Genomic DNA, 24,630 nt, shown 5'->3' on the forward strand with positions numbered 1-24,630 from the left:
CCCCACCATGATTGGGTAAGGGATGGCACAAGACTCCTCCCTGGATTCAAGTATATTGACCTTATCAGGACGAGGATCAATGCCCTGCCTAATTGAGCCTGCACAGCTCGATGGGGGGTAGTGATGACTCCAACTGTAGGGCTGACTGTCACTACAGTGAGACATTGTATCATATAGCCCAGTGTTGCTTCCGCACCCATGGGGAGTCCATGTGAGGAGGCATGATGCCGTGGTCTCCATTCTGAACAACCGCTTTAAGAACAAAGGTTGGGAGACTGTGGTGGAACCACATTATAGGACCTCCACGGGTTTGCATAAGCCAGACTTAGTGATTAAAAGAGATGGTGACATTTGGGTAGTTGATGCTCAGGTGGTGGGAACAGGGCACCCACTAGCCTATAGCCATAATAATAAAGTAAATTATTATAAAAATAATCAAGATCTAGTTAGTAAGATATGGGAGGAGCATGGGGCAACTCCGAGGTTTACCAGCGCCACCATCTCTTTACATGGCGTATGTAGTGCAGATAGTTATAAGGACTTAAAACAGCTTGGGCTTACGCAAAAGTTCTTTCCTTGAGGGCCCTACAGGGCACACTGGTGGCATGGCGTTGCCACCAGAGAATGACTACAATGATAACTAGAACAGGCATAGGCCTATATTAAGTCTGGACAAATTGTCTGGATGTGATGTAAGGATAGTACCTCCCATAACCAGTACAAAGATTAATTAAAAAAAAAAACTAGTGATGTGCCTGGTCAGTCCTTCGTCCATTGTAATTTAAACTGTATATTAATGACATTGGGAAGGATTTAACATGTGACATACAGCTATTTTGTTGATGATGCAAATAGATAGGATAATCAGGAGTTCTGCTGAATATACACAGTACTTGCAGAATGATTTGAATAAGCTGGAATTGTGGGCATGTGAAAATGGCTGTCATTTCAATGTTAATTAATGCAAAGTCATGTACTTTGATGTGATTAGATATCCAATGTAATATTATATTGGTGGGATTATCCTTGAAGAAACTGATGAGGCTAGGCACCTTGGAGTTTTAGTAGACATGAAGTTGAAGTTCAAGGGTCATATAGTAAAACTTGTAAATACAACTTAGAGAACAATGGCAATGCTGAAACGAACCTTAACATGTAAAGATAAGGAAGTCATTTTGCCTTGTTATTACAAGGCCTTGATAAGACCTCACTTGGACTATTGCACACAGGTCTGGTCTCATAGTTTCCATGGTGATTCTGATACAGTGTAGAGAGTGCAAAGGAGTGTCAAACATGATATCAAGATTGTGGAATAGTGATTATGAAGCCAGATTGAGAATTTGTAGGCTGCAGATACTAGCAAACAGGAGAAAGAGGGATGATATGATTGAGACTTACAATCTTCTAAAAGGGTTATATAGAATTTCAGTAGATGGAATTTTTCATTTTATGGAGGGTGGGGAAAGGACATGAGGGCATTCATGGACGTTGAGAATGAATGCTGTCAAAAAGGGGGTGATCTACATTTTTCTCTCATAGAGTAGTGCATGATTGGAATGGATTGCTGTTGGATGTTGTGCGTGCAAGTAGCATGAATGAATTCAAGAACAGGTATGACAGCTAGTGCGAATAGTATGGCCTCTCTCAATGAGTTCCTTACTCCTTGGACATCTCTCTTAAAAATAATAATAATGATAATAATAATAATAATGTTTAATGGAATAATTACAACATAAAGAAACAATAAATACAGTACAGATGAATATAACAAAGTAATTGACCATATATTTCATCTCAGTCACAGAAATACATCGTGAAGAACTTATGAAGACAGAAACACACATGTTGGAGTAATTACTTCTATTTATGAAAATAGCACTGGACATTTTGACCTCCGTATTGAGGTCATCATGAGGAAAATAAAACATATGTACAGTATACAAGCTACATGACACTACACAAAAGTAAGATAAATTTAAATTCTTTGTTAATCATTTACCCTAGACCAGGGGTTGGCATCAGACTCGTGAGCCACATTCAACTTTTATTTTTAATAATAGGGCCATAAGCATTTAATTAAGAGAAAATAGTGAATGAAAAAATGCTTAAGTTATCAATTTTTATTATATCAATCTTAAAAAACACAGAAATATTTAAAGCACGAGATAAAGTACGACATACTCATAACGACGTCTGATATTATATTCTTTCATAACAGCAACACTTTATGACAAAAAAGACAAAGGGGCTTACCCCCATTTTCAATAAAGAAGTACTTGTTGTTCTATTCATCATTAAACCTTCTTCCTTAAGCTACATGACACTACACAAAAGTAAGATAAATTTAAATTCTTTGTTAATCGTTTACCCTAGACCAGACTCGTGGGCCACATTCAACTTTTATTTTTAATAATTGGGCTGCAAGTGTTTAATTAAGAGAAAATAGTGGAAAAAATGCTTAAGTTATCAATTTTTATTATATCAATCTTAAAAAACAGAAATATTTAAAGCACGAGATAAAGTACGACATACTCGTAATGATGCCTGATATTATATTCTTTCATAACAGCAACACTTTATGACAAAAAAGATAAAGGGGCTTACCCCATTTTCAATAAAGAAGTACTTGTTGTTCCATTCATCATTAAATCTTCTTCCTTCATCTGCAATTTTACTTTTTCTTGAACTCATTTTTGAAATTTTTTAACAAATATATATATACATCCCCTGAAAATAATAGTTGATGTTATTGAATTATTGAATTATATTAAAAGACAATTTATTAAAAGCACAATTTTTCCATCCATACTGGCTACTTCACATTAAAGGACACCATATATAAACAGATAGAGAGGGGACAGCAATGGGTTCTCCCTTTTCTCTCCCCTCTAGACAATTTCTATATGGAACATTTTGATAAATATGCCGTTGATACTGTCATTCTCAAACGTTTTATCTGGCAAAGATATTTTGATGATTTACTCTTTATTTGTCCATATGGATCATGCATATTAGACTCCTTCCTCTTATATCTCAACAGCCAGCACCACAGAATCCAGTTCACATCCAGTTCACATTTTCTAGATACTATCTCTCATCATCCCAGTGACACCTTTTCTTTCTCAGTTTACAGAATTTACATTCCATTGTTTCCAACCATTGAATTGACGGTTCCATACTATTATCCACTCATACAATCTATTCAAGTCCTCCTGTAAGGCCACAAGGCTTATTTCCTCATCATTCTCTCTCTCCAGTTTTGCATAATCAGCAAATACTTATATATCACCAGTTAAACCCATCCCAATATCATTAATATACAAATTAAATAACAATGACTACAAAACAGATGTCTGTGGCACACCACTAGTGATTTTCCTCTTCCAGGTTACTGCCCCTGCATATACAACTTGGTGTAGCCATTCACCTATCAAATTCACTAGTCTACTCACTAGTCAATTCCATCTGCTTCAGTTTAGTTACTAACTTGTGGTGTAGCAATCTATCAAAGGCTTTTGCAAAATCTAAGTGTACCACTGTATATGCCCCTTGTCCAACAGATTCGTCACCTTGTTAGTACATATGCAAGTTTGTAAAACACAACCTCCCTTTAGCAAACCCATGCTGACAAGAACGAATACCAACCCACTTGTTGTTATCAACTCCCTTTTGTATCCTATATCTCACCTCTCTCTAGTACTTTAACTACAACTCCAGATATACAAATCGGCCTATAATTTGTTGCTAGTCTTATCACCACCTTTGTGAAATGAAGCAATTTTGCCTTCTGCTCCTTTGGGATTTGTGCTGTTGCAAGACTCTTGTTAAATAGGTAGGCTAAGACTGATGCTAACTTCCTGGAATATTCTCTCAGGATGCATGATGATATGTCATAAAGTCCTACTGCCTTATTGACATCTACCGTACTTAACTCCTTATACACCTTTTGCTCACTCACCATTAAGTTTTCTTTCATTTCATTCTCTACACTTGTGCTAAGGATTTCATACTGATGATGAAACATTCTGATGAATTGCTCACTGAACACATTAGCTATGTCCTCTGCAGCAGTCACCAATCTCCCACTTCTATTAACAGCATCTTACCATAATCATTCTTTCTTCTACTTGCCAGTATTAAAAAAACTTAATTTCATTATATTATATTTATTTTATATTATTTATATATATACATTTTATATTTAATAGATTTATTTTTAATATCTTTATATATATTTATTTTATCTTGTATAAATTTATGCTTTATAATATTATATTTATATTTATTTATAACTGGGACATTTCAGAAAAAAAATAGCTGAAAAATAGCCTTTAAAGAAATATAATATAAAATAAAATACGTCTGAATATGTGGTGACTGCAAATGACTGAGAATACAAATGTGTTTAAATAATGGAATGCATGAAAAAGAGCCATCCTTCATGATTAGTCTTTGATTCCATAGAGTTCTGAAGATAATAATAATTATAATAATAGTAAAACAGACAAATTATCCAGAATTAATATACAAGTAAAAGACATAATACATAGCCTCATAATCTTACTTGCTTGGATTATGAGGCCTCTGAAATCCTAAATAACTCAACTGACTTTCATTTTTGCATCTTCTTTCTTGTCCCTGATGACACACCACCTGCAAAGTAATGCCCAGCAATTCATTCTCCCCCCCCCCATCAGTCTCTGCATTCACCATGGTCATCCTCCCTCTTACGTACTCCTCACAGTGAAAGAACTGAAACTTTCCTCCACTCCTCCCTGTGATTTCTCCTCATGGTTTTTCTTCTGCAGCTTCTATCCAATTCCATCCATCTGCTGGAAAATGACAGAATGGCATCAACCATTCTCCAGAGCCAGGGCATGCAGTCTGAATCTTCACCCCACTCCCACTAACAGATGTGGGAGGATGGAAATTTGGGAGGTAGTGATGGGATGCTGTATATATAGTCCACTTTCCAATGCACTTAAATTATTGTGCATGGATCAGTCATGAAGTGCCCAAGGAGATGAAGAGATTTTGGAAAAGTTCCAAAGTGCTGGTGTCAAATCTCTGAAATGTTGATGAGGTCAGATTGAGGAAATGTCACCTGCTGAGAAGAGTAACAGTGTATGATTGAGATATACAAGTCTGAGTTTGTACCAAGTTAATGCAGATGCTATGGAGGCATGATGATAATAATAAAACAGAGAATCTGGATGAAGGATGAAGTCACTAAGAAGCATGATATGCTTGCCTCATGGATTATCCACTTCACCTAATCCATACAACAGTAATAGATATGATGATTTCATTAATATGCCTACTGGATGGAAAGCAGATACATTAACCACTGGAATGCATGTTTGAATCTACCATGCATATGGTTGTTTATGGATGTCATTAGGCAGAAAAAATGAATTTCATTATCCACTGTGAGACCATCATCCTGCTTATCTGGAGGCCTGAAGTAACTTGAAAAAATTCCAAATTTGATTCTTAGAGTAGTGTTTCTGGATTATGTAGAATAAATAAAAAATATATTATTATTATTATTGTTATTGTTATCAAATCCTAAGATCCATGGAGTCACAGACTCATCTAGGGGTCTCTTTTATGATGCACACATCTCACCATACTTTGCCTTAAAAACATTCAAATTCTCCACAGACACCACACTCTCAGGCAATACATTCCAATTATTCACAATTTTTCATGCAAAAAACCTGCTTATCATTCCCTTGCTTACAGCATCCAGGGATGACATCTTCTTCTTCCTCAATCTCCTAGCATTTTATGAAAAACCACTTCAACATTAATCCTATAACAACCCCTTACTAACTTGTACATCTCTATCATATCACTGCTCTTCCTCCTATCCACTAGACTGAAATTGCATCATTCAACCTCTCTTCATATTCAGCATTCCAGAGATCAGAAACTATTTTGATCTCTGGAACTGAATATGAAGAAAGGTCGAATGATTCAGCATTCCAGAGATCAGAAACTATTTTGGTCATTTGCCTCTGGATCCTCTGCAGCATCTATTCATTCTGTTGGATTCTGAATGAGGAGAATTGGAAATTATTAATACTTCATTCAGAGTCCAACATAATCTGCCATTCCCTAAGCCAAATTTGCTCATCAGACTAATACTCTTTTATTAATAGTATGCTATTTATATGATTTCTTTCAAATTATGTTTATTAATATTTATTTGTTCATTTATTATTTTTATATGAAGTACAGTTGTAAAAACTATGTATTAAATGTCGCTTATTATTATGAGATTGATGTTACTGATACAGAGATAAAATTTGTAAAATGTGTAATCTTTTTATGTTATTAGTAAAATGTTATGTATCCAAGAAATTCTTCAAAATAAGACTTGATTGGTTGTTGTAAGAAATTAAGTTATTTTTAGCCAGCGCGTGCTTTAGTGTGAATTACTGTACAGTATACAAGAAGCAAGTTTGGTATCAACAAAACCAGTTAGAACCAATTTTGGCGGGAAAGGAGAGCAGGATGTCATGAGCAGTACATAAAAAAGGAAGATGAGAGTAGAAAGGGAGAGAGAGAAATAACCTGGGGTTGAACGGAGTATGAAGGACTGGGAACCACTCTGTATTTTTTTTGACTTAACTTTCTTTGAGCTCTTATTCTTTTATAAATTCCTATCACCTCACAGAAGGATAGCGTTGGACGAAAGGATAATAAGAATGAGTAAGAAATATTGAAGGTTAGACAATTACGAGCAAGAAGATAAATTCTCCTGAGTTAACTAATCAGTTACTGAAACCCAGGATTCTATAATATTTGTGTGCTCTCAAAGTGAAAGTATTCAAGAACCAAGGAGTGTTTCTAGGATTCTTGATAATGAGGAAGCTATACTGTTTATACCAGTAAGGATATCTTTTCTATGCCTCGTATGAAGTAGCGAAGCTTGTTTCTGGAGAACATGATATAGTTCATATTGCTGAAATTAACAGTAATAATTGAATGTGTGATATAATGAAGCATTTCCTCGTAAACGTAATATATGAAGTATCTTAGGATCAATAATTCATAATTGAATGTGAGATATAGTGAAGCCTGTTATATGAAAACAGTAAAATTGAGACTGAACTTTCTGAGAACCATTGTGTTAGATTGATAAACTTTAAAGTTGCTGAAAGAATGTCTGATGACTTGCGCCTTGTGTGTTCTGAATAGTTAAACTGAATCGATATTTAAAGTACATTGAACAATAGCTTTGTTTAGAGTAAAATTGTGTTTGGAATCTTGATGATAAGAAGAGTGGAATTTATATGCATAAACTCTAATCGTAAATGATATACTCAGCTGAGTAAATTACCAATGTCTTAATGAGAACTTATTCATTCTTAATTGTATTATCCCTACTAGAAATCCTTGTTTTAATGTAAATTTATGTGTCAAAGCATTAAATAATTTTATTTGAGTTGAATCTTGCGTTTGCCTGATTTCTTTCATTGCACCGCTCATTAAAATAGTTCGAACCTCAGCGGGAATCCTATATATATATATATATATATAAGAAGAATTTTGGCCTGAATTTAGTTGATAACAATTTGTGCTAGCTGATGGTTGATTTCACAACGTTGCTTATGCAAATTAGAACATAGAGTGGCGCAGTTAAAAATAAATATTCTCTGTAATAAATTTAGTTTAATCCTTTATCCAAGTGTGAGCAAACAAAGTTTGTACCTGAAAATATCTTCAGGACTGAGGTAAGATAGTACATCACCGAGCAACTCACAGCAAAGGTGGATCAAGCTCTCAACTCCTTGTCTCAGTATCTCCCATAATGTACAGCACATCGCCTTGCAGACATGTATACTGCTATGCATTAAAGAGGGAGCCACTACCCATACCGGTTTCGAGAAAAATTAACTTTCAACATTTTTCTCTAAATCCAGAGTAATTTAATAATAAGGTGGCACACCTTTTGGCAACTCCTATATGTAAGGATGACCTCTCCTATTGCTTCTGCTGTAGTATCTCAACTCTGAGCCTGGCTCCCACTGACGAGACCTCAATAAAGGTCAAAACTGGTATGGGTAGTGCCCCCCCCCTTCCTTTAATTCATAGCAGAATACATGTCTGCAAGGAGATGTGCTGTGCATTATGGGAGATACTGAGACAAGGAGTTGAGAGCTTGATCCACCTTTGCTGCGAGTTATCCAATGTTGTACTACCTTACCTCAGTCCTGAAGATATTTTCAGGCACAAACTTTGTTTGCTCACACTTGTATAAAGGATTAAACTAAATTTATCATAGTTTAACCAAGTGAAAAATAAACTTTCAAAATATTCTCTGTGTTTGAATGTGAAGTCAGTCAACAGCTAGAATATACATTCGAGTACAAAGTAGGATCCAACAATTCTTTTGAAAACCAGGTGACCAAATCTGTGCATAGTAGGCAATAGGTTGCCAATTCAGACTCTTATACAATGGTGTCCTCTGCATCATTCCCAGAATTCATTGAATTGTCCTCACAATTTTGACAATATGTCCTCTAAATCCACCAATATGTCCACCAAGTGTAAACTCTACATCCCATATTTGTTTCTCATATTTTGAAATCTTAATTTCACAACAATTAACTGGTATCCCTACTCTGATGCCCATTCACTCAGACTATTATTCAAGTCTTCTTGTAAGGCCACAACATCCGTTCTACTCCCCATAGTTAGTCCCAACCTTGCATCATCTGCAAACAGCTGTATATCCCCATTCATATCTCCTCCAATATCATTAACATACAGGTTAAACAGCTATAGCTCAAAAACAGATCCCTGAGGTACACTGTTAGTGATGCTCCTCTAATAGCATATTGCTACTCCTACCCAATATAGATAGAGTGAAAGAGAATGAATCAGATCAAGCGGGAAGTGATGTGGAAGAGCAGGAGAGTAAGACAGGAGAGAGATTGAAGAGGTGGTTATGAATGAGGAAGTGAGTGGTATGAGTATAGAAAATGAGAGAATGGGTGTGCAAGAGGAGCAGGAAAACGGGGAGGCTCAGGGTGGACAGGGGTACACAGTGTGAGAAAGGTGGATGCTCCAAGAGGAGGTGAGAGCATATGTGGACAGGAAAGGAATGGGATGACCTGGGATCAAGAGGAAACAGCTGGAATTGAAAGGGGTTTTAAAATGAATAAGCAGAAAGGGAAATGGCCCTAGTCGAGCATGGAGAGATCACATCGAGTGACTGGTCTCAGTGGAACTAGCTGTATATCCAGAAATGAGATGTTGTGTTTGTATACAAATGCTAAAAGTATAAGAAACAAGGCAGATGAAATGGTTGTATTAATTGCATCTGTTCACCCAAAGATTGTCCGAATAAGTGAGACATGGTTTGAAGAGAGGACAACATCCTGACAGGAATAGAGATGGAAGGGTATGATGTGTTTTGTGAGGATAGAAGGGGTAAAAATGGAGGGGGAGTGCTGTTAATGATAGAGAAAGAGTTATGTCCATACAAAGTAGAGATGCAAGAGGAAAATAGTGCCAGTGGTTTTGAGGCAGTATGGTGTGAGATAGAGGTGAATGGAATCAAATACTTCGTTGGATGTTGTTATAGAGCAGGTAATGTGGAAGGTGGTGATAATGAAATGTATAATCAAATTAGCCCAGCAAATAAGAAAAAGGTGATCATTATGGACAATTTTAATTATGGCAATATAGACTGGAATGATGAGATAGCAACTGGAAGTAAAGAAAATGAGTTTCTTGAGTTTTTGAGGGATTACCTCAGACAGTATGTAACAGAGGGCAAGCGAGAATTAACTGGTATCCTCGCTTGGGTCTTGGATTTGGTAATCTCATCAGAGGATGTAATTATAAATGAGGTGTCAAATCATCCACCAATTGGTGAGAGTGACCATGAGGTGATTACCTGGGTGGTTGCTAGCAGTGTGAGGACCTCTGTGAAAAAAGGGTATATGTGGAACTACAAGGGGGGGGGGATTATCGAGAGCTCAGGAGACAGCTTGCGGGTGTAGCATGGAATAAGGCGTTAGCTGGAAAAGAGATCAGTGCAGCTTGGGGGATTTTCAAAAACAACCTAGTTGATGCAATGTCTAAGTGTATTCCAAGGGTGAGAAGGTTAAATAAGGTAGGTGTGAGATGGATGAATAAAGAGATTAAGCATGCAATACAGAGAAAGAGGGCATTGTGGAAGCAGCATAAGAGAAGTGGAAATAACCAATTCCATGAGGTCTACAAAGACCAGGCAAGGTGGATGACTTGGTAGGTGAGGGTAGCTAAAGAGAGGTATGAACAGCAGTTAGCTAATGATTCCAAAAAGAATCCTAAGGAGTTCTTTCGATATGTAGCCAGCAAAAGAAAGAATGATTATGAAAGGATGACATTGATAGGAGAAAATGGTATAAAGACAGCTGTTGCAGAATATGTGGTGGAGATACTTACTGAGCAGTTCATAAAGATCTTTCAATCTTGTGAATGTGACTTCACAGAGAGATTGCGAGCAGTTGATGATGTGGAGGAGAGACTGACTGTAAGTGAGCAAGAGGTGTTTGGGGAGTTGAATAAACTAGATGTAAATAAGGCAGTGGGACTTGATAATATATCACCACGTATTCTGAAGGAATGTGCCATGAAGTTGACATCTGTCTTGATATATTTTTTTAATACAAGTGTTGCACTCGGTCAAGTTTCTAAGGAGTGGAAGTAGGGCAAGATTGTGCCACTTCATAAAGGAGGTAATTGAACTGAAGCATCAAACTATAGGCCTATCTGTGTGTCAGGTGTTGTGGTTAAGTTGTTGGAGAAGCTTGTGAGAACTAGGATCCAGAGTTGGTTTCACAACAATGGTATTGTCTTTGATGAACAGCATGGATTTGCTAAAGGGAGGTAATGTTTTAGTAATCTACTTACTTATTACAATAAAGTGACTGCTTCCTTGGACAGAGGAGAAGGATACACAGTAATATACTTAAATTTTGCAAAGGCTTTTGATAGAGTACCTCGTGATAAGTTGACAGTCAAACTAGAGCAGATAGGGTTGGATATTAGATTAGTGCATTGGATTGGATACTGGCTATCTGATAGGTATCAGAAAGTTGTGTATGGGGAGCGATATCCAGGAAAAGGAAAGTCACTAGTGGAGTGCCTCAGGGGTCTGTTTTAGGGCCATTACCTTGTATATTAATATACAAGTTAAATATACATTTAACTTGTATATTAATGATATAGGTGAAGATTTGGATGGAGATATTCAGTTGTTTGCAGATGATGCAAAGTTGGAACGAACCATGAAGAGTAGTGAAAATGTTGTGGCCTTACAAGAAAACTTAAATAAAGTGAGTGATTGGGAATGGAAATGGGGATGTGAGTTCAATGTTGCAAAATGTAAGGTTTTAAAATTTGGAAAACAAAGATGGGATGCAGAATTTATGCTTTGTGAGGATATATTTTTGGAGGTGGAAGAAATAAGAGATCTGGGGGTGATAGTGGATAAGGATCTGAAATTTAGGGGGCACATAGCCAAAATTGTGAAGACAACACAAAGGCTTCTGGGAATGATGCGGAGGACACTGACGTGTAGAAGTAGGAAGATTCTTGTTCCATTGTATAAGGCTTTGATAAGACCACACATGGACTGTTGTGCCCAGATTTGGTCACCTGGTTTTCAGAAGGATGAAGAGATGTTGGAAAGGGTCCAAAGGTGATTGACTAAGATATTATTATTATTATTATTATTATTATTATTATTATTATTATTATTCAGGCCTCCAAGGAGTCAAAAGACTCATCGAGGGAGGTCCTTCCTAAGACATAAAGTCTGTCAAGACTCACTGAGGGGAGGTCCCCCCCTGAGAAACACAAAGTCTATCATACCACTCTTTAAACTCACTGACCGTTCTCGCTCCCACCACTCCATCAGGCAATGCATTCCACGGCTCAACCACCCTCCACACAAAGAAACCACTCCTTACCCTCTTGCTCACAGTTTCCTTTCGTAACTTCCAGGGATGGCCTCTTGTCATCACTCCTTCCCGCCGATCGACCAAGCGAAAGAACTCCCCAGTGTCAACCCTGTAACCACCTCTCAACAGTTTAAAAGTTTCAATCATATCACCTCTCCTTCTTCTATCCACCAAACTCTGCAGTCCACATTCTCTCAGCCGAATTGAAAGGTCCTGAAACCATCTTTGTCATCCGTCTTTGTATCCTTTCCACAGTTAATTTATCCCCTTCAAATCCTGGGGACCAAATCTGAGAACAATAGTCCAAGTGTGGTCTGATCAGAGACTTATACAATGGAATGATAACCCTCTTATCTCTGCAGGTCAGTGTCCTTCTCATAATAGCAGCAATCCTCTGTGTTACCTTCACCACCTTTGCAATATGTCCCCTAAACTTCAGGTTTCTATCAATCATCAACCCCAGATCTCTTGTCTCCCCTACTTCCTCCAGTATAACTCCTCCCATAGAGTATGCAGCATCCCATCGATGTTTCCCAAACCTCAAGACCTTACATTTTGCTGCATTAACCTGACACCCCCATTCATTTGCCCATCTATCTAGCTCATTCAAATCCTCTTGCAGGGCTACCACATCTGCACTATTACTAATAATCCCTCCCAGCTTCGCATCATCTGCAAACAACTGAATATCCCCCCTGCAATCCACTGGCTATGTCATTGATATAAAGGTTAAACAATATAGGTCCTAGTACTGAGCCCTGTGGGACCCCACTTGTAACCCTCTGCCTCCTGGAAACTGCTCCACCATACACAACTCTCTGATACCTATCAGACAGCCAATCCTGAATCCAGTTGACCAATCTGACATCCAGACCCATGTGCTGCAACTTAATTATCAGCTTATCATGTGGCACCCTGTCAAATGCCTTCGCCAAGTCTAAGAAAATTGCAGTATATGCCTTTCCCTCATCTAATGTTCTTGTAACTTTATTATAAAAGGCTAGCATATTGCTAAAACAAGAGCGTCCTTTCACAAATCCATGTTCATTCTCACAGATAACATCACCCTCATCTGCCCAATGCTGTACACGGTCCCTCACTACTTTCTCCAAGATCTTAACAACTACTGATGACACACAGACTGGCCTATAATTAGACACTTCCAGTCTGTTACCACCCTTATGCAATGGCACTATCTTACCTTCCTTCCATTCCCTGGGCACCTTTGCCAAAGCCAGACTTTCATTGAAAAGCCACGTTAAAGGTACTGTCAATTCCCTAGCACATTCTCTCAAAACTCGTGGCGAAATACCATCCAGTCCGACAGCTTTACTGACATCCAGAGTACTCAGTATCTGAAACACACTCTCCTCCTGTACCTCCAGACCTCGTACCAGTCCTATCCCTCTAGCATTAAAACTGACTCCTCTAGGATGAAATACTCCAATAAAGTGTTCATTGAACAATTCCACTATGTCCTCTGCATCAGTCACTCTATTCCCATTTTTATCCCACAATATCATTCTTCCACAGTCATTTCTCCTCCTACTGGCCACATAGCTAAAAAATTCCCTAGGATTTTCTTTGGATCTTAGGGCCAATCTCCTCTCATATTCCAGTTTCGCTTTCCTTATCACACTAGTCACTCTTCTGGCCTGTGTCTTATATTCCTCATGCATCTCTTCACCTATCTCCTTATATCTCTTCCATAGCCTCTTTTTCGCATGCAATTCCTGTTTAATATTATTTGTCATCCACTTTACTCCAAATTGCGTCCTCTTCTTCACTCGTGGTATACAACTTACCATTGCTGATAACAAATATTCTTTCACAATTTCCCACGCACTGGTGATATCCTGGCCTTCCAATTCCTCCCTCCATGAAACTTCCCAAAGTTGACGTCTAAGACTATTATAATCACCTGCCTTATAATTCCACATAAGTTCCCGTCTCTTTGATACTCCTGCATGTCTATTCATTTTCCAAGTCAACACCATATGGTCACTCTCTCCAACTGGTGGGAGAGACGTCAACTCAGTTATTATCAACTCTTCTGATGCTATAACCAAATCCAAAATTTTTGAACCTCTTGTTCCCTCTGTTACATGTTGCCTAAGACATTTGTCCCTCAAGAATTCTAGAAATTCCATTCCCCTATTGCTACATGCATCTTCCTCTCTCCAATTTATACTACTGAAGTTAAAATCTCCCATAAGAATCATTCTTCTTGCACTTGCCAAACTTAGCTGTCTAAACATCTCCTGGTCCCCATCCTCTGTGCTCCTGGGTCTGTAGCAACACCCCACTAAATATCCTGTCTTGCCTACCTCTACCTCACACCATACGCTCTCAAAATCATTTGTCTCACTTCCTTCCAAATTCTCCACTCTTAGAGGACATAGGTCATCACTTATCATAAGCAGTACCCCACCACCACTCTTTCCCCTCCTATCCTGACGAAAAATGCTATACCCAGCGACTTCTATTCCTGTTGTTATATCCCCTTCTGTCAACCACGTGTCAGTGATCGCAATAATTTTTGGCCAGGCTGATGCTATTCCCTCGCTCCTATTGTTTCCATTCTCTCCTCTTCTTTCATTCCCATACCTCTCTCTCCTACTGTTTCCATTTTCTCCACTTCTAGCACTTCCATATCTCTCTCTCATTCCGTCTCTCCTACTGTTTCCATCCGCTCGTCTTCTAGCATTCCCATACCTCTCTCTCATTCCATCTCTCCTACCGTTTCCATTCTCTCCTCTTCTAGCACTTCCATATCTCTCTCTCATTCCGTCTCTCCTACTGTTTCCATCCTCTCGTCTGCTAGCATTCCCATACCTCTCTCTCATTCCCTCTCTTCTACTGTTTCCATTCTCTCCTCTTCTAGCACCCCCATACCTCTCACTCATACTCCCTAAATTCTCTCTCTCTCCTACTCTGATTTGCCTTGCATTTATCTCTTCCATTCTCCTAATCTTATCTTTCATACTTCTGCTCTCATTCACAAGACAAGATAGTTTCTGACCTCTGGAATGTCGAGTATGAGGAAAGATTGAGAAGATATAATTTGCAGAGTCTGGTGGACAGGAGGAAGAGAGGAGATATGATAGAGACCTACAAGTTGGTAAGGGGTTGTTATAGGATCAATTCTGGAGAAGTTCTACAGAAAATAGTGGAAGATCAGAGGAGAACCAGAGGTCATCCCTGGAAACTGTATAAAGAGGGTGTGAGTAGGGGAGTGAGAGGCAGGTTTTTATCGTGCAGAGTCGTAAATGATTGGAATGCCTTGCCTGAGAGTGTGGTGTCTGCAAGAAGTGTGAATGTGTTCAAGGCACGGTATGATGAGCTGTGTGTGTGTGTGATAAAAGGACCTCCCAGATGAGTCTTTGACTCCATGAGGTCTTGGGGTAATAATAATAATAATAATACACAACTTGTTGATACCTATCAGAAAGCCAATCTCTATTCCATAGCATTAGTCGAATATCCAGCCACGTCCGCTCTAGTTTAACTATCAACTTATCATGCAGTAATCTATCAAAATACTTTGAAAAGTCTAAGTAGACTACTTTGTATTCATCCCCGACATCCCATGCTGCTGTCACCTTATTGTAATAGATAAGTAGATTACTAAAACACGACCTGTCTTTAGCAAGTTCATGCTGTCCACCATCAAGATAATACCATTGTTGTCAAACCAATTCTGGAACCTGATTCTCACCAGTCTTGCCACATTTTATCCACAACACCTGACACACAGATTGGTCTATAATTTGTTGCCTGATTTCTGTCACCTCTTTTATAAAGTGGTATAATCTTGCCCTGCTTCAACTCCTTGACCCAATATAAGACTCATTAAACAAATATGTGAAGTCAACTCCCTGGCACATTCCTTCAAAATATGTGGTGATATATCACCAAGTCACACAGCCTTATTAATATCAAGTTTACTTAATTCTCCTTGTACCTCAGCAATTAAACCATTAATCTCTCCTCCTCGTCATCCACTGCTCTTAATGATGTTACATTCACAAGGAATCAAAGACCTTATGAACTGCTCATTAAATGTCTAAACTATATCCTCTGCACCGTTTGTCCTTATACCATTTTCTTCAATCAGTGCTATCCTAGTGATATCGTTCTTATTATTGCTAGCTACATATCAAAAGAACTCCCTGAGATTTTTTTTTGCATTCATTAGCTAATTGTTACTCTTACTGAACTTTTGCTACCCTTATCAGCCAAGTCACCCTCCCTGCCTGCTCTTTGTATTCCTCATGGAATTGATTATTACCCCTGCTCTTATGTCTCCATAATGACTTTTTCCCCCTGTATTTCATGCTTAATCTCTTCATTATTCATTTTATACCTATATTAAATTAAAGATACCAAGAAATTATATTCCTAGTTTAATCCTTTATCCAAGCGTAAGCAAACAAAGTTTGAGCGGGAAGTGCCTTCACAACTGAGCTACTTCTATGTAGAAGCTAACGACTTCACATCAATTGCCTTAGTATCCCATAATGAAAATCCCATAGATGCAAGATCCTTCAACACTTCTGTACATGTCAGAAGAAGGAGAATCAATTCCGATAATAGAGTAATCAATCCGTCTTGTGGTATGAGTTGTTTATTATTACACATTGGAAAATTAACTTTTATTTTATGAACATTGTAGTTTTCAAAGTGGTAACTATTTTCTTTCTCCCCTTCAGCATGAATTGACTATTCCTGGCAAATCTGCCAGCCCCGGTTCTATGAACTCTGGGCGTACAATATAATGCTATGCATTGTGGGACGGGTCACTACCCAGACTAGTTTCAACCTTTACTGAGGTCTCATCAGTGGGAGTCACACCCAAAGGTGATACCAAGGTTGAAGTAATGCAGAAGTCATATTTTCATATATGAGTAACCAAAAGGTGTCACACCTTATTATTAAATTACTCTGGATTAGAGATAGTTATTGGAAGTTTTTCCACTTGGCTATAGCTCCAAGTTGTCTCTGAGCTTCTCATAATCACCAGTCTTGTAGTTCCACATATACCCTTTCCTCACAGAAAATCTCACATGGTTGGCAACCACTCGGGTAAATACTATAAATTAAACATGTCAAGAAATTATATTGTTGGTTTAATCCTTTATCCAAGTGTAAGCAAACAAAGTTTGCTCCTGAAGTATTTTCAGGACTGGGCAACTTGTATATAGACGCTAATGACTTCACCTCACTTACCATCACACCTACATTATTTAACCTTCTGACCATTGGAATGTCAAGTTTGCCTCATAGATAGTTCTTGAATATCACCCAAGCAGCTTGATCTCCTTTCCACCCAATTCCTCATTCCATGCTATAGCTCCAAGTTGTCTCTGAGCTTCTCATAATCACCAGCCTTGTAGTTCCACATATACCCTTTCATCACAGAAGATCTCACATGGTTGGCAACTACTCGGGTAATCTCTTCATGGTCACTCTCACCACCTGGAGGGAGATTTGAACAGATCTCATTTATAATGACATCCTCTGATGAGATGATCAAATCAAAAATCCTCATTTCTCGTGTACCATCTATTACATACTACCTGCAGTAGTTGTACATGAAAAACTCAAGAAACTCATTTTCTTTATTTCTAGTTGCTGTCTTTGCATCCCAGCTATATTCTAATAATTAAAATTGTCCATAATGATCACCTTTTCCACATTTCCTTGGTTAGTTTGCTTGTACATTTCCTGGTCGCTACCCTCCATATTACCGATCTATAATAACATCCAACAAAGTATTTCATTCCATTCACTTCCATCTCACACCATACTGCATCAAAACCATTACCACTATTTCCCCCTTGCACCTACCTTGTATGGATATAACTCATTTTCTATCATCAATGGCTCCATCTCCCTCTTTACCCTTTGTATCTTCATGAAATATATCATACCCTTCCATCTATATTCCTGTCAGGATGCCATCCTCATCCAACCATGTCTCACTTATTCCAATGGTTTTTGAGTGAACAAACTCAATCATTGGAACCATTTCATTTGCCTTGTTTCTTTTACTTCTACCATTTGTATACAAACATAACAACTCATTTCATGGATATATAACAAGCTTCACTGATACCACTTTATTAGATGTGACTTCTCCATACTTTCCTGAAGCCATTTCTTTTTCTCCTTACTCTTCCCAGAACCTTCTTCAAATTGAACTGTTTTCCCTACATCCCACATCATTGCCCTCCCTTTTGTCTACACAAACATTCACATCTTCTTCTTGGAGCATCAATCTTTCTCACGCTGTGATCCCTTGTCCACCCTTAGTCTCCTCATTTCCCTGTTTGTCTTTCACACTCGTTCTCTCATTCTCTACATTTATGCTACCCACTTCTTCATTCATATGCACCACTTCAATCTCTTGTTTCTTACTCTCCTACTCTTTCACACTCTTTCTTACTTACTCAGATTCATTCTCTACACTGATTACTTTCCCTTCCAGCAGCAGCAGTCTCTGCAAATGACTTACACTAAAACTATTCAAATGGCAGTCCATCACTTTTATACAGTTCGATTCTTCCTTCAAACTATTTAATACATTAACACACTGCATTTTTCACACATTTCTTCTAACATATCAGTCATAATTGTTGCTCTCCACTTCATCTCATCCCTCTCATACCTGGGCAACACACTGACTACCTTTCCTATCACACTGTTGTCTTTTATCCTTCTGAACAACCTCCTGATCTCCAATCTTGTTCCCAGTCAAGTCATTTTCCCCTACTACCACTACCAACTTTGCTTGCTTGCTTAGTCTTCATATCCAACACCTCAATCACTCTATTCATTGTACCTCCCAGAAAATAAACCTTGTGCATCTTCTTTTTTCCTACATCTCTAATAATTGAATCATCATTCAATGCCATTTGCAGGTCTTTCGTTACCATTTTCATACAGACATCATTTGTTTTTGCCTTCTTCACTCTTCCACACATATCTACAATTCTATTAATTTCATTCCACATTTGCCTCATCTTCACCAATCAGCTTTCAAATCTTGTGTCCTTTTTTGCTACCATTTAATCTTGCTATTTTATTGCCAGTTACACATGCTTGTTCACCATCAATCCTACTTGCCACTTTACCGTTAACTGCACTCTGTTTTTCAACATCATCATCATTGCTCACTTTATCAATAATTTCACTCTGTTTTTTAATGTCATATTAATTATCACTCTCTTTATCGACAACTGAAAGTGACTTTGCTGCACTATCATTTCCACACTCTCTGACCATTCGCACAATCTTCATCTGCTGTGTCAGTTATGACAGCATGTCCCTTACTTGTATTTAAACTGTTTAAACTCATATTAATGCAAGCCTCATGGTCCATCAGAATATCACATTTCCTACATATCCACACTCATACTTTTCTCTCATTCAGCCTCTCTACATAAATATATGTGACATCTTCTTACTTGTACATATTACATTCTTGGCACCATATCATTTGCCACCATAAAATTCATAAATAATATCAGAAGCTATCAAAGCAATTATATCTCCCTAAAAACTTATGAACATTAGAATCAAAAATGCAGACTTCACAGATCATCACAAAAATGCAGACTTCACTTTATATTATGATGACACCATCAGGAAGGAAATAGGTCTTGATCAGCTAAATTCCCACATAAACAAAGAAACCTCTATTTTCCAGTCTTTTACCTCCAAATACCTCCATAAATCTAAACCTTACCAAACTCTGTACAAAAAAAAAAGAAAAAAAAAAAAGAGAAAAGCCTAGATACTATCAACCTTCTTTCATCCTCCAAACAGGTTATTTGTTATACCGATGGACCGTCAGACACCAACATGATTAATGGTAGTGCTGATGTTCTCCTTCTACTCCTGAAAGGTGAAAAATTTTCAATAAAAGTTGGATCCGGGAGAATTGTTTCCAATTTTACCAGCAAACTTTATGCAATGAATAAAGCACTCAAAGCCTACTTAAAATTATCATCATCTCAACAATCTGATGGAATTATAATTTACAGTGACTCAAGATCAGCTATGGAGGCAATCAAAAATGACAATACCAAGCTCACACAAGACACCCATAAACTCTTAAATCAACTAAAGTCTTTAGGAAAAAAATTGCATTTTATAATGGATTCCTGCTCATGTAGACATTGATTACAATGAAGCAGCTGATAAATTAGCAAAAGAGGCCAGAGAACTCAACCAAGAAACTCACATGATAACTCTTGCTGATGCTAACGCACTAGTAAAAGCTAAACTAATTCCACTGAAATCAGTGATACAACATCAAATTCCCGAAATCAATGCTGACAGAAAGACCTCCACCGATAGCAAGACTACAAACAGGACATTATGGAGGAATGAAGATCAATACAGATGATAAGAACATATAGAAACTGCAAGAACTGCCACAATACTGAACTGACACCCACTCACATCTTTACCTGTTCAGCAATTACAGCAGCCTTTCAAGAAATAGATTGTAATCCTAAACAACAGCTCTATACAAACAAAATCATGGACATAGCCAAAGCAGTTCAAGGAGCACATGTAACATCTAAGACTCTTCAAAGGACAAGACAACAACCATACCATTTTTTGAGAAATCCACGCCATGTGTCTTTTGCACAGACCTATACAATGATTTGCCTTTCACTGCCATGTTGTATCAATGCGCTAACAAGAACAAGGAATTTAAGATAATATCGCCTAAGAAATTTATCCAAACACCGCGTTCCACGTTCAAATATCTCGCAGTAATAATTAATCTACAATTTAAACAATATCAGCACACATTTAAATATAAAATTTACTTATCGTGCTGTAGCCCACATGACGACCTATAAACGAAACATAGTCCATATATGATATAATGTACAGTAGGTTTACAAACTTTAATGGGTGGAAATAAAGAAAAATTTCTAGTCCCTATTTATCAATAAAGAGTTTCTCAATGCATAGTTAAGTTAGTGTTTTTTTAGCTGTAACCTCTGCAGAACCCTACGTTTTTGCAAAAACTGGCAATAGTTCCCAAGAGTATACAGACATTTATAACTTGTATTAGAAGTAGTTAATGATGAAAAAAAAATACCTTCAGTGAATAGGAAAATACTACCTGATGAAATTATACATGTTGGATAGTCCCTATCATTGCAGAGCGATTCATCAGTTATTAACTCATGCTGAAGGTGTATTGTTTATTAAAGTTTTTTGAAGATTTAGATCCTTCAGTTTTAGCAGTACAACAATTGTGTTCTGTTTATGAAAAAAGATGTGTTGGTAGATCTTTCCTCTGATATAACATTGAAAAATTTGAATGAATTTGTGTGATGAGTCCTTTGACTCTGTGGAGGTCAGATCAGAATAATAATAATAATAATAATTTGATGCCTACTTTATCTCTAACAAATATTACACCAAACATTGATATTTTATGCCATTTGATGCAGGTTCCTGTTTCTCTTTAAGTTTTGTGAATTTAGTAAGTGAACATTTTTATTAAGTTGACTTATTTCTAGAACACTTACATTGCTTAATCATTTGTAATCTTATGTGTGTCACACGTTTTCTTCATTAAAATATTTTGTACATAACTATTCATTGTTATAATTTCCTTTATGATTCTTTTTATATGAAAATTTTCATAGGATTTTACAACAACAACAACAAAAACATAACACAAAAAATGTGTGTGTACACACACACACACACACACACACATATACGAGGGTGGTTTGAAAAGTTCTCAGCCTCGACCATAGATGGCAACACTATTGGCAAGATTTTTTTTTCTCTAAGTTGGTACATCTGTCATTAGCATCCATGTGAAATTGCAAGTCATTCTATCAAGTAGTTACATACTGCTACATATGTGTGTGTGTGTGTGTTAGACTACTTCATGAACAGTAATGTATTTAAAGTATTAGTATTCTGATTTAGTTTTATTCTTCTTTTGTGATACAATATAATGGTGTCTCTGTTTATTATTTAAATGCTTGTTAAATTATTATATAGGTGGCGGATTGGAGACTGGTTATCTTGTACACGCCCGTGTACCGGAGGAACTCAATACCGTTTGGTGTATTGCCAACAGGTTATAGAGAATGGTGCAGTTGTTCTAGTTTCTGATGACAAATGTGAACAGGAGGATGGTCCAAAACCAGAATTCACTCGGGATTGTAATGAAGATATAGAATGCCCAAAATGGCAGGCTGGACCTTGGTCATCTGTAAGAATATTTTTTTATATGCTTACTTGACACTTATTATTATTATTATTACCCCAAGACCTCATGGAGTCAAAGACTCATCCAGGAGGTCCTTTTATCACACAAGCATCTCATCATACTGTTTCTTAAACACACTCAAACTCCTTGCAGACACCACACTCTCAGGCAAGGCATTCCAATCATTCACAACTCTGCACGAAAAAACCTGCCTCTCACTCCCCTACTCATACCCTCTTTATACAATTTCCAGGGATGACCTCTGATTCTCCCCTGATCTCCCACTATTCTCTGTAGAACTTCTCCACCATTGATCTTATAACAACCCCTTACCAACTTGTAGGTCTCTATCATATCTTCCCTCTTTCTCCTGTCCACCAGACTCTGCAAATTACATCTTCTCAATCTTTCCTCATACTCAACATTCCAGAGGGCAGAAACTACCTTAGTCAGTCGCCTTTGGCCCCTTTCCAACATCTCTTCATCGTTCTGAAAACTAGGTGACCAAATCTGGACACAACAGTCCATGTGTGGTCTAATTAAAGCCTTATACAATGGAACAAGAACCTCCCTACTTCTACATGTCAGTATCCTTCGCATCATTCCCAGAAGCCTTTGTGTTGTTTTCACAGTTTTGGTGATGTGTCCCCTAAATTTTAGATCCTTATCCACTATCACCCCTAGATCTCTTATTTCCTCTACCTCCAACAATATATTCTCACCAAGCATAAATTCTGCATCCCATCTTTGTTTTCCAAATTTTAAAACCTTACATTTTGCAACATTGAACTCACATCCCCATTGCCGTGCCCAATCACTCACTTTATTCAAGTCTTCTTGCAAGGCCACAACATCTTCTCTACTCATTATGGTTCATCCCAACTTTGCATCATCTGCAAACAACTGAATATCTCCATCCAAATCTTCGCCAATATCATTAATATACAAGTTAAATAGTAATGGCCCTAAAACAGACCCCTGAGGCACTCCACTAGTGACTTTCCTTTTCCTGGATATCGCACCCCCATACACAACTTGTTGATACCTATCAGATAGCCAGTCTCCAATCCAATGCACTAATCTAATATCCAACCCCATCTGCTCTAGTTTGACTGTCAACTTATCATGAGGTACTCTATCAAAAGCCTTTGCGAAATCCAAGTATATTACTGTGTATTCTTCTCCTCTGTCCAAGGAAGCAGTCACTTTATTGTAATAAGTAAGTAGATTACTAAAACATGACCTCCCTTTAGCAAATCCATGCTGTCCATCAAATATTATACCATTGTTGTCAACTCAACTCTGGATCCTAGCTCTCACAAGCCTCTCCAACAACTTAACCACAACACCTGACACACAGATAGGCCTATAGTTTGATGCTTGAGTTCGATCACCTCCTTTATGAAGTGGCACAATCTTGCCCTCCTTCCACTCTTTAGGAACTTGACCAAGTGCAAGACTTATATTAAAAAAAACTTTTACTAATGATTTAATATTTTCAAAATATTTTACATACACATACCCTTTTATTGCCAATTTAGTATATACAAAATTTTTTGAATCTTAACTACTTAGCCAGTTAATGCAATGTGTAACCTCCTGCACCAATATCAATACTTTACTGACTACTAAAATAGGATAAATATCATGCAACTTTGTCAACTGAAATCTGCCATGTAATGCTATGTCAACATCATATGTTTATATAGTGATGTCAGCAGTGAAAGCAATAAATATAATTATCAAAAATTATCTTTAATGCTTTAATGCTAAAAATGTTTATCTTATATTAAAGTTAAATGCAACTCATTAACATCAACTGTTATTATATTTGAAAAGTATTGTGTGAAATTCCTGAACAAACCTTATCAAATGTTTCACATTTTCAAAAGGTATTGATTTATTATAATTGATTAAACTGTGGAACAAGAACAAGAACAAATTATTTTTTGCTTCTTGAAATTTCAAGTAGTTGAATTTTGGAATATCATCATCATTACAAGAGAGGACATGTATCTCCCATGCCACGTGTCTCCACATTTTCAAAATTCTCTTGAATTCATTCACCACCTTCAAATGTAAGCCATTCCATTCATGTGCTGTTCTGTGATGTTCTGTGGATGTCCTCTCGTCCTTTCTCCAACCCTCCATAAAATGAAAAGTTCCTTCTACTGGTATCTTGTGTGATCATTCAGTTTATAGGTTTCTATCATATCACCCTGCTTTTTCTGCTTGCTAGCATCTTTAGTCCACAAATTCTCAATCTTTTCTCAAAATCCTCTACATTCTGCTGTCTCAGTATCATCTTTAACACTCTCCTTTCCATCCTCTTCGCAATATCTAACACACACACCCTGGAAGCCAGGAGACAAGATTGCACACAGTAGTCCAGATCAGGTTGTATCA

General features: G+C 37.5%; 1 protein-coding gene across 5 annotated transcripts in view; it reads left to right on the top strand.

Annotated features, from left to right (window-relative positions):
* LOC150097613 (papilin-like) overlaps positions 1 to 24,630 on the top strand; it is a 1,184,257-nt gene that overhangs the window by 411,595 nt on the left and 748,032 nt on the right. For all 5 annotated transcript variants that reach the window (XM_090407770.1, XM_090407771.1, XM_090407772.1 and 2 more), the window contains one exon: positions 22,014 to 22,227. In XM_090407770.1, the coding sequence (XP_090263896.1) occupies positions 22,014 to 22,227 (214 nt within the window). The remainder of the gene's footprint in view (positions 1 to 22,013; positions 22,228 to 24,630) is intronic.

This window comes from Typopeltis vanoorti, chromosome 17 (genome assembly GCF_054136105.1).
Source record: "Typopeltis vanoorti isolate ZY-2024b chromosome 17, IOZ_Tvanoo_1.0, whole genome shotgun sequence".
NCBI lineage: Eukaryota > Metazoa > Arthropoda > Arachnida > Uropygi > Thelyphonidae > Typopeltis > Typopeltis vanoorti.